The 11,172-nt window shown below is 42.3% G+C and overlaps 1 protein-coding gene across 2 annotated transcripts; it reads right to left on the bottom strand.

Moving 5' to 3' along the window:
• Nucleotides 1-58: 58 nt before the first annotated feature.
• eif4enif1 (eukaryotic translation initiation factor 4E nuclear import factor 1) lies at nt 59-10,520 on the bottom strand. Of its 2 annotated transcripts, none has more exons than XM_063910482.1 (19): nt 10,193-10,520; nt 9,382-9,528; nt 9,223-9,296; nt 7,890-8,017; nt 7,412-7,686; nt 7,091-7,289; nt 6,835-6,998; nt 5,535-5,694; nt 5,147-5,323; nt 4,497-4,768; nt 3,838-3,903; nt 3,240-3,426; nt 3,035-3,120; nt 2,557-2,687; nt 2,177-2,258; nt 1,920-2,043; nt 1,524-1,838; nt 1,271-1,435; nt 59-1,046 (listed from the first exon to the last, which is right to left on the bottom strand). In XM_063910482.1, exons 2-19 carry the CDS (start codon nt 9,475-9,477, stop codon nt 859-861), a joined length of 2,889 nt encoding a protein of 962 aa, XP_063766552.1. In that variant the 5' UTR covers nt 9,478-9,528; nt 10,193-10,520; the 3' UTR covers nt 59-858. The 2 variants fall into 2 exon arrangements, with proteins under 2 accessions (XP_063766552.1, XP_063766553.1); XM_063910483.1 differs by having other exon boundaries at nt 5,535-5,673.
• Between the last annotated feature and the right edge of the window lie 652 nt (nt 10,521-11,172).

Here is an 11,172-nt window from a genome sequence, read left to right as displayed (position 1 = left end):
TGGCCACTGAGGGTACATATGCAGGGAATTCAAAACCATTTAAAAAGAAATAAGCGAATTGTGTTTACTGAATTTATTTATTAATTCTATTTGTGCTTTTTATAACTTAATAGCACATAACAACCTGAATCCCAACCACCCTCAAAAAATTGACAATGTGAGCAATGCTGCTCCCCTCAGTGACAGGATGGATGGGAGAGGATACAGTTTAAAAGGAAGAAAAAAAAACCCACAAAGAAAGGCACAACCAGCGCTCGCTGCAACACGCAGAGTTGTCTTGAAACGCTCCAGCCAGTCACATCTACAGAAAAGGGCCACTAGCCATGCCACAAAAGAGGAGAGTATACACTGGAAATACTCATCATTCCAACATTTTTCACTAGCAGTAGCCCCTTCTCAGTGTAGTTCAGCAGGGAAAATAAAGTTGGACAAGACAAAGGAATGCTACCAACTCTTGGGGACTCGTGTCTCTCACAGCTTCCAGTTGAACTGCAGGATAGTTTCACCTTCCCCATTTCAAGTAAAGAAAAAAAAAAGCTATATACAGGGAGAATAAGGTTCTTTCCCATGGTCTGTACAATTGGGCCTATACATTATTTACTGCGCAAAGCCTAATACAAAAGAAAAATGTTCACTCAGTCGGCAAAGCAAATGGCCATCACTCGTCTTCAATTTCCTGCTGAAAAGCTTCTTCAAAAAGCAGTGACTTCAACGTTGAAGACAAAGCATGGCATGGTTAGACTGTCTAGGTCTGTGCACCGTCATTCAAATTAAAGTTCACATTTTTATGGTAACGAGGAGGTGGAGATAGGCAAAAGGGAAAAAAAATGATCTTGCTATCCAGCAGTGTTTGTTTTCTTATGGCCGGAACTCCAACTCATCTACGCTTATGACCTTGGCCGGCATGGAAGGGAGTGGCTGTTCCAGCATGTCTGATCCAAACCACTTGGCGAGGCCTGGAGGGGGAGGGCCTCCGTGGTGCTGGGGGCCATTTGTCCGGTGAGGGCCTTGGCTCTGTGTCTGAGAGCCATGGACACCTGGATGTACTGCAGGATGAGACAAAAATATAGATTAGCAAGTTGAGAAATAAAAATATCTCATCTCATCTTACTTTCTGCAGTTTTCACTCCTACATTTAAACTGGAACATTCTCTCTAGGGGGGAGGGGGTAATTCCTGTGGCAGTATTCAGCGACTGAAACCTATGAGGGGAGGGAAGGCTGCCACATGAACATGCCCAAACTAAGTGGTAACAATTGACTTCCACTCACTTGGTCTCTGTTGCTGAAGCTGCATTGCTGCCAACTGCATCTGAGTATTGGCTCTGGGAGGTAGAAGGGGATGCCCGGTTGCACTCAGAGGGTACAGCTGTTGTCCAAGCAGGGCAGGAGGCAAGCCTTGGAGTTGGGCAAGGTCAATGTGTTGTGGGAATATACCTGGTGTGAACAAAAAGTGTCTTAACATCTTATATGTACACACACAATTATGAAAATAGTACAGGGAAAAAGACAAAACAACAATTACCTGCTTGCACAAGAGCAGGTCCAAGCTGCTGGGGCTGGATGCCCTGCGCCAGCATCCTTTGAACCAAATTAGGGTGGAGCTGGGGAGGAGGACGCACCATAGGTACATGGGATAGCAGTGGTACTGGATAGATAGGACGAGGGAAAGATGAGGAGGGTCCTGGTGGAGCCATGCTGTGAGGATGGTGTCCAGCGGAGCCAGGCCTGAGACGTTCCTGGTCCTTGCCTGGCATGTTATGCGAGCAGACCTTTGCGTCCCCAGAGTGGCCAGTATTCCCATCCATCACCTCCAGGTACAGATTTGGGGAGCAGCAGTCTGTAATCATATAACCAATGCTCAGTGTTAGTGGTGTAATGCTTTGACTCGTGTTCAGATTCGGAAATGGTTTCTTCTTACCATTTTGGGAGTGTCCTGCTGCGTCCTCCTTGTTATCCGAACGACCCGATGGTTCATCTCTGCTTTTCTCTTTTGTAGCGTACATTTTGCGGATCACAGATGTTGGTGTAAATGATGGGGACAACTGTAGTAAGAAAAACATAGAGTAAACAAAAACAACAACACTCGCAATGAAAAGAAGTGTAAAGGTTACCGGAAAACGGTTTGAAGAGTCCACCTTTCCAGGCGACAGCTGGACAGATAAAGTATGTGCTCACCATGCTGGTGACTGGATTGCCTGGAGAGTTTCTTCCAGCCGGCTGAGGGCCTGGACCAGGGGAGCGGTTAACACGCTGCAGTCTGTGAATCACAAGCAATATATAGCAATAACATTATACACTAAGCTGTGATTGCCATCATAAATTAACAGGCAAGACACAGCCTATGGGTTCTTTACAGAGTATGAATATTACTGATTAGCTACGGAGGCATTGAATAGCTGAAATCTGCCATTACGGAGAAGATGTTCATATCTAAAGTAAAAACCCTCTACCCCAAAAATCTCCTTGATGGAACAGAACCTGTGACCTTCAGAGTTTTGTAATCTCATTCAATTCGTTCCATTTAAATACATCGAAAGTAAATATAAAAAACATACCTATTGCGAAAAGATTTATCCTGTTGCTTGTAGCCAGGATGGAAGGAGTGGTGGCCATGTAGAGCAAGGTCCTGTTGATATGCCAGAGCTTCAAGATCCGCCTGATTCACTGGCATAGAGAGCGCCCTCATCTGGTCGGACAAAATACAAACAACTGAAGGAACTGCTCACAGTGTAGAGGCTGAGCCACCAAGTTGCTGCCATGTTGTCAGGTGAATAAGAGTCCCATACAAATTGTGTCCGCTTGAAACCCTAGTCCATTTATTTCCATTACTGTAGTCCATTAAACTTGAATCAGATTTCTATCATTATACAAAAAACTACTTCAGTAGCCAGTCTTCACCACACTGCATGTGTGCAAGTCCGGGCTTGTGTTTTGGCAGAACTCGAGTAATCAACCATTGGTTCATACTTTTGTATCATGAGCACTAATTGGCTCCTTCAGTAACAATCAATCAATTTTCACTGTCAAAATTACCTGTTGCTGTACAGCAGATCCAGGACTGACAGACCTGTGCAGCTCAAAGTGTTCTGGCAGCATGGGCTGATGACCAACGGCAAAGCCTTGAAGTTGAGGGGGAGAAAGACATCGATCACCCTGCTCTGACAGATACCATCTACTGGACCAACAGATGTTGGGTAGATTAAAGCCTATTAATAGAGGCGCCACAGCATGAACTCACCTCCTGAAGGATGCAAGCGACTGTTGTAGTATTCAGGTGAGGGGGCCCTCTGTGGAAAGAGAGGGGGTGATGGGCCCTTGTGTAGCAGGCCATGTAGAGGGGCCGGTGCTGTTGGGCCATCAGAGTTTCCCAGTAGATGTCCAAGTAGTATAGGAGAGTTACTACGAGGAGGACCTCCCATGAGCTCCTACAATATAAAACACATATTCCAAAAGGTCACAGTTCACTTGAATGTGATTGATCTGCCTTGAGCTTTAAGAGCGCTACAAGTGTAGGAAGGAGAATTTTCCCCCCGCCCCACTAGATATAACTTTCATATGTGACCCAATTTAAAATGCAGAATTTTCTAATATAAAAACACGGAGCAGAATAATTGTGCCACAATCGAATGAGCAGCTGCTGTTGGTTTCCCGCTGCACTTTACTCTCTCTTCACCTGCTGCATTAACTATTTGGTATGTGAACAGGAAGTGGGTCATATTAAATCACAGGAAAAGAGACTTTGAATACAACGTAGCCCTACTGAGACCAGATTGGACTGAACATAATTGCTCCTGGCTCTGTTCTTGTAGGTAGTGACCTAGCGGACCCATACACACCTGGAATATGTTCTTCTGCTGCTGCGGAAGCACCTGCGCGGTCACCACAGCTGGGTCTGAATGTTGCTGCATTACACAGGGGAGAAACATTTAGTGGAAAGTGCAGTCCAAAAAATGGTTCTGTAAAAATCCATCCCAGTAAATCAGAGTGTGCAGTAGACATTTTGAAGTATCAAACCAAGAATGGGCAAAGAGGGCTTCAGGTATCAACTGATAAAATGTGGAACTGTAGCAAATACAGAATTGGGGGAACTCCTTAAAACTGCAAGCCCACTGGGATGGATTTGTACCGAGATATGCAGTCAACATGTCCCTCATGCAAGTCAGATCTGCCTTTGGATACCCAGTGTTGTCATCTGAGCACAATGACAGATGAAATATTTCTTGTCATAGTACAAAAACAAAACTAGATTACAGATTCAGAAACTGACTTCCATAAAAAGGAACCCCCTGTCTTGTATACACACACAGATCACACAAACAAAGGATATGTAAACAAATTTATGCCCATCACTCTGTAAATTGTCAGTTAGATTTTTGAAAAGTGAATTATCGAAGTTAAGCTGAAAAGCTTGCATGCAGCATCACAGACAGATGTGTCTGTTACGAGTCCTGTGAAAGCCTGGGTTAAGATAAAACGATATAAATAAAATACTTACGTTGTTTGTGTTGGTTTTGGGGGGAGTTGGCAGAGTTCCACTTGCCTTCATGCTGCTGACCAGGTTATTAAAGGCCGACATGTCCGTGTCACGCGTGCGGGGACGAGCGCTTGGGGCCCCGGTTAAAGCCTCTTCTAAATGTTGCGCCATGAAGGGCGTGCCGTTTCCCCTCTCTGGAGGCTGCACCTTGCGCACCGGTGGTTCTGAGCTCAGCTTCATCCCCTTCATCCCCCCCTCCACTTCCTCCAGAGAGAGCACTGCTCCACAGTTAGCTGGGGACAGATACAATTACACTTTCAAGAAAAAGGACAGTCTCTTGGCCAGCCTTGCAATACACATTCAAAGCAAATTTCATCTTTGTCCAGTTTTCGGCTAAGCAGCTCTAGAGGAGACCTTTTTCGCTCCGTCTGTGCCAGTGAGGCACTTGAATGGCTATGTGGCTTGGCTGCGATCAAGTTACACGTTTTTCATCTACAAGCATTTACAATTGTGTACCATATTATCCACGTATTGTTACTAAAGACAATTTGACACAGCATGCTCAAATTTGGTATCAATACTACCCAACTATACATGAACAAGAGGTCTAGTGCACATCACATTACTAACAAACATTATGCTCAACTGTGCAAATGTTAAGTTTCACTCACTGCTTTCCCGTAGTCGCGCCTTGTTGACAGACAGGGTGGAAAGAAGAGGCTTCAGGTCTATTTTGGCCTTGTGCAGCAGCTCCAGGATGTCCACCTTCTCCTTGCACTCTGATGATGGAATAGGTGTGAAGTATGAGACAGGGCCTTGGCTGGAGGACGGGCCACGTGACTCCAGCCCTTCAGAGGAGCAAACAGTCCAAACATTCAGTAAATTCGACAAACACAGGGGCATGAACATTACAGTGGAAGATTCCACCAAGTCAGTAATCATATAGCACAGGAGTGATATAGTAAAGCAGCTATTTCTTAACAGTTTCAACAAATAGCCATTTTGGTTTTTAGGAACATGGTGAGATGTAGCTTCTTTGGCAAAAATTGAATCATTTACCTGCAAGTTTTTCCAGCTCCTCATGGGGAGTGGACCTCAGACTGCTGGACCGGCTGCCTGAAGGGCTCAGGTTACTCGAGAACCACTGACTGAAGCGGCTAGCCGATACAGGTCCATCCCCCAAAACATCCTCTATCATCTGCAAGACAGAAAAAGGCGCCTGTGAAACAGAGTGAGAAACACAAATAACTGAAGGCCAAAAGGTACAAGGACTGAGCTGGCACTTACGTTTGGGTGTTATTCCATTGATTTAGCACAAAATGTGCCAGAAAATAGAAGACCTTAAATGCTCTGCCGTTTGGACTTGTGTTGATTTGATGCCACAAATCACTCAGCTCAAAACTTTCTTATTTAGTTTGTATACTTTGGCTCACTTAATTATTTGATTTGCAGGTCTAATGTAGCTATCATGATGGGCATAAATTTGGATTGATACTAGGGCTGAACGGTTGATTGCATTTGCGATAATATCGCGATATGACAAAACGAGATTTTCCAACCCGCAAAGGCTGCGATTTGACTGGTCACGTGATCTGGTCACGTGACTTGCGAGCGAGTCGAGCGGAGCCGAGTGAAGCCGAGCAGGCAGGGAAAGAAGTCAACGCTGCGCTTGAACCTGTTGCACAATGGCCTCAGGCTCGTCAGAAGAGTGCACGGCTGGAAGTTTGGTGCCAAAGAGGAGCGGCACGTCAGTTGTGTGGAATTGTTTTTGGCTTTAAAAAGGAAGATGCTGCGCAACGTCAGGTATTGTGCAGAACGTGCCTCGCTACTGTTGCTACCTCACAAGGTTCACGATTGTAATCATGATTGATTTATTGTGTTTGTTGAAAAATACATAAGAGGATCTTGAAAAAATGATCGCATATTAAATCGCAATTGCAATATTGAGGAAAAAAATCGCAATTACATTATTTTCCAAAATCGTTCAGCCCTAATAGATACCTTTTAAACCCCTTTGTCCCCATGCATTAGTTTGCTGACAAATATTTAGAAAAGTGAACCCCTTGAGTGACATAAACCACCACCACAGAGCAGGTTTATGAGTTCAAGCCAGTGCAGCAGAGATAATGTTGTGCTCACACAAGAGTCTTACTTAATATTTAATTATACAAATCCTTATGATATGATCATGTCATTTGTGAGGTAACATTTGTGTGCGGTACCTTGACAACCTCTACTGTTAAAGCTCAACTCAATGGAAGACTACAACAGGATACAGGAATTATAAATGCCATCCCATCAGTGATGTTCACACTTAATATAGTCACCCAACAAAACCACAGTGCACCCCAGTACTTACAGAGGCCAATCCTGGCATGGTCTTCTCCAGATTGAAGAACTCATTGAAGTCGAAGTCTCCAGTGGTCTGCTCAGGCAGAACATCAGGGTGGGGAACCTCTTGATCGGCAGTAGATTGCAATCCGGAATCTGGCTCTTCTGACTGCCCACCGTTACATTCCACAGCTGTACAACAAAAATCGAAAACCTTAAATATTTATCTGAAGCATGCTATAGTACCATGCAATTAAAAAACTACTAAAAACTCAAGCTCATGCCTTCTCTTATGGACTCTGCCCGCTTTCTTGATCGCTTGGACTTGCGCCTATCATCCTCAAGGATTTTGTCGTCAAATCCAATGAGCTCAATTGTCTCAGACTGGCTGGTGGGACCAGCAGAAAACCACTCTGGCTCCTCCTCCGCATAAGAGTCATTCCTTCTCCTTTCGCTGAACACACGTTTGTCACCAAAATCCCTCTGCAAAGGACGAAACAAGAGTAACAATGACTGAAAACCCTCACATGCTTATTACAAGATTAAATGATTTACATTTAAGAGGACGCTCACGTCATGTTTGTCTAAAAGCAAAGAATACCAACCCGAAATCTTTTATCTTTAAAGTCTCTCTCTCGTTCCCTCTCTTTCTCTGCCCGGGCTTCTCTCTCAAAGGCGCGTGCAGCAATTATGCGGCCACTGCCAATCCTGCGTGCCCCTCCTAGACGGAGACTCTCATTCTCCTTGTTTTCCAGGGGGCTGATTGGGCGACGGGCATGGGGTGCAAGTGCAGCGTTGCCTTGACATCCGCCTCCGAAGCTGCGTCGCTGTGGGCTCAGTATGACATCCAGATCATCCTCCTTTAACCGCTCACGAGGATCTGAAATCAATGCAGCAATAAGGCTCGGCTTTAGATGACGTACTCGTTTAACACCCAGTCACATAGCCAACCCAACCATCAATGTCAGCCTACATAGAATACATTTTCCTCAAGAAATTGTTCATTTAATTCCTGCCTCTATTTTATGCACCATGTTTGATTTTGAACATCAATCTTCCAATTTCTGGCTTTCAGCAACTTACCTGGGATTCTTCGTTTCAAAGGAACTCTGTCATCCACATAGTCCTTCTTAAAACCTTCCACTGGAGAGCTACGCTCTGACGTGGGATACAGTGAGGCATGCCACTTCTCAGGATCCCAGACACCATCACTGAATAAAAAGACCATTTAAGAACAAAAGTTAAAGACGTCATGGAGTTTATGCTCCATTTCTTTTGTTCTGCATCACTTTATCAAACCTTTTAGGCAACACTTCCCAAATAAAAAAACAGAAAGGGCTCTACAGAATTGACAATCATTTCAGTAGAACACACAATACTTGTGATGGATTTGTTAGACAAGACCAGAATTCTTCTCAGATTGCCACATAAGCAGAGGTTTGCTTGGTATTTCAAACAGCTAGACTTGGAAAGTCAGAATATTGAATTTATCAGCAGATGTCCTGAAAGTCTGCTCTCATCGGAATGCAACGCAATACTTTCTTTAAAATAAAAACATCGCTTGAAAATGCCATCTTTCACACGTTTCTACACCCTCTTAGACATTTTTTTAAAGCTTTTAGGAAAAACTTTCACTACATTAAATACAATATGCAGACCAAATACTTCCTTTGTGTGTGTGACATTATTCAAGAGAAGACATCACAGGAGCAAGCAGCAAAATGTATCTTTGTCTAGCTACTTGTAGCACTGTATGGTCAATATTTTCTCAAACTCAAATAGATTCAAGAAGTGAATGAAACTAAAATAACAGCTGGTCCTGAGGGTATACAGGCCATGCATCAGAAACAAATATGTTGAGTATTCATTATTTTGGATGCATGTAAGAAACCTGACAGCTTTATCTAATAAAACCATTCATTAAAAGTAACTTGAATGAAAAGGTTTGACCCTCCACCCTTTACACACTTCTAGCAGCATATACAACTAGACAAAGCCTTACAGGCATATACATAATTTGATCTCCATTCTGAAACGTGGACAGAACCTTATAGGCATGTGAGACCATGGGCTTCTTCCCCCTGAAAAGCAACATGAATCATAAAATGGACTCTGTTAGTATTTAATAATCTAATCTTGTCCAAGAAATGCATATGATTTAAAGTCCAACAATATGGTTTCCTTGAACACTCTTTGAGAACAAACACTAATGTTGTATATTTAGGTCTTTATTTTCATCAGCTAATACATCTAAAAAAGGAATACATAACTACATACCTATTTAAGTCAACTGGCAGCCATCATGTGCCACGTTTCAATGACGCAAATCCAAGCTGCCTCAATTTACATAATTAGCCATATAACATGTGTTGTGGATTTTTAACGATATGGATTACATCCAGAAACACATTCTTACCTGTCATATTTCTCAGAGAGACAGTCTGGCCTTTCATTGGACACTGGCAGTTCTTTTATTTCCAAAAGCTCCTCCTGTATAATAATTCATATTGGTTTATTAGTGTTAGAAAAAAGCTGCATGTTTTTTTACACTGTCATTGTAGTCAAGTCTCATCACCTTGGTGTATCTGAAAGGATTGGTGGCTGCTGGCTGTTCAACTTTATCCACGGCAACATCTCCATTCTTCTGTTCCAAGCCAGCATCACTCTCCATGACTGATTTCAGACAGAACAAACTTTCTCCAGACAAACAATGACTCTGTTCCTGTTGGAAACACATTTAAAGTTTCTAGGTTAATATAAAGTAGGTTGGTCCACTCGCTTTATGTTAGAGTTTCTTAAGAATAAACACTTTCGAGTTAAATTGATGCTTCACTTAATTGCTGGAGTCATCCAATACAAGCAGTCTTTAAATAACGCAACAGAATGTTTTATTTAATCCATGTTTTGCCGATATTTTAAACTTTTGCAAGGAAAGACGAAATGTAAGAAGGAAGTTGATGCCTCAAACATGAACAATTATACAAAAGTCAACAATAAAGTTAACGTCGAGCAAACGCACACTGGGACACTGCAAACTAATTAGGAAGTTAATTGACAGCAGCCAGAAACGGTGACAAGAGATATGACACGTCAATTAAAATAATTGACCTAACCTTAGCTTTAATTGCCTGCAAAGTTAGAATCCAGGCTTTAAATTAAAATTTGAAATACATCTCCGTCTAGAAACGTTAGACAGTTATAGTTAATTCTGCAAAAGGAACCATCTGTTTACCGTTCAAGGGAAATATGAGCTAACAATTAGCTACACCACTGGTTAGCGAAGCTAGCGTCCCATACAGTTAACTCTATACATCATTCGTGATATAAAATGTGTACAAACGAGTGGCTGTTTAATATATTGATAAAAACACAAAGGGTCAACTCACTCAGTTCAAATGATGCGTTGAATACTCGCTGAGAACGGCCGAGCAGATGCAGTTCACGTTAGTTAGCTAGCTAGCTAACCTAGCACCTTCAGCTAGCTAGCTAACTAGCTGGGGAAAGGGGATAAAGCCCACCCAGCGAGTACCAAAAACGAAGCCGGCCGAGTTGTTTCAGTTATTTCAGTAAAAGCTTACTTAACTGGGGTAACTAAACAAAACAACACAGGTCCAAGTAACAAATTAATTTACACGGAGACTGTGTAAACTCAAATATTGTCTGCTCTGTATGTTTTCTAAGTCGTAGCAGCAATTTTCCTCTGATCACCGCTTTAAGAAGGTCCTCGGAAAGATTACATTGTGCCCTTTGCGCCTGTGTAGAATTGTATATGTTGTGGTGTGTATCAGCCTTGCTGAATTTTAATATTAAAACTGCAATATATGCATTGCATGTTACGAGTAAGGTATTTGTGATCGCCTGTATAAATAGTGGTCAAATAAGTTGGACTTGCTTTGAAAGACTAAAACTTACAATAAATGTGAGAACATTAAAAAGGCATTGTGTTGGGCAGCCACTCATTGTCTTGGGGTTTGTCTGATTTGTTACACAGTAATATCCGTCTGCGGTGATTCTTTGTGAAAAAAAAAATCCGTCTGCTCCGGAAATATATAGCCTACTGTAATTACTTGTTTGCTGAGGCAACACATTTGCCGATTTATTTTGTATTTACTATCTGTAATTTAGAGTTTGTTTTTTGATTAATGGGTTGTTTTTTAAGGTTAAAAAAACGAAGAAGAAATAAATGGTGCACGTTCCAAATAACCACATTAAAGTGTTTGGAAATGATTACATTCATATATAATTTGTTTAAGTAGGATCTAACTTGAAAAGATATTGAACCATATGAACCATATGATAGAACAACAGAGACACCAAAACCAACAAAAACATTTAAAAAAGGTTTAATAGTGTTAATTTATTGACA

The sequence above is a fragment of the Eleginops maclovinus genome, chromosome 20 (assembly GCF_036324505.1).
Source record: "Eleginops maclovinus isolate JMC-PN-2008 ecotype Puerto Natales chromosome 20, JC_Emac_rtc_rv5, whole genome shotgun sequence".
Classification (NCBI taxonomy): domain Eukaryota; kingdom Metazoa; phylum Chordata; class Actinopteri; order Perciformes; family Eleginopidae; genus Eleginops; species Eleginops maclovinus.
The sequence above is the reverse complement of the archived record's forward strand: the minus strand, read 5'-3'. Positions and strand labels throughout refer to the sequence as shown.

Excerpts from the sequence above, each read along its gene's own strand:
- eif4enif1 (XM_063910482.1), bottom strand. The coding sequence starts at position 9,477 with ATGGAGAGTGATGCTGGCTTGGAACAGAAGAATGGAGATGTTGCCGTG. Across the intron at positions 3,427-3,837 it reads AGCAGAAGAACATATTCCAG|GAGCTCATGGGAGGTCCTCC; the intron begins GTGTGTATGGGT and ends TTTATATTGTAG. Across the intron at positions 3,121-3,239 it reads TCGCTTGCATCCTTCAGGAG|GCTTTGCCGTTGGTCATCAG; the intron begins GTGAGTTCATGC and ends CTCAACTTCAAG.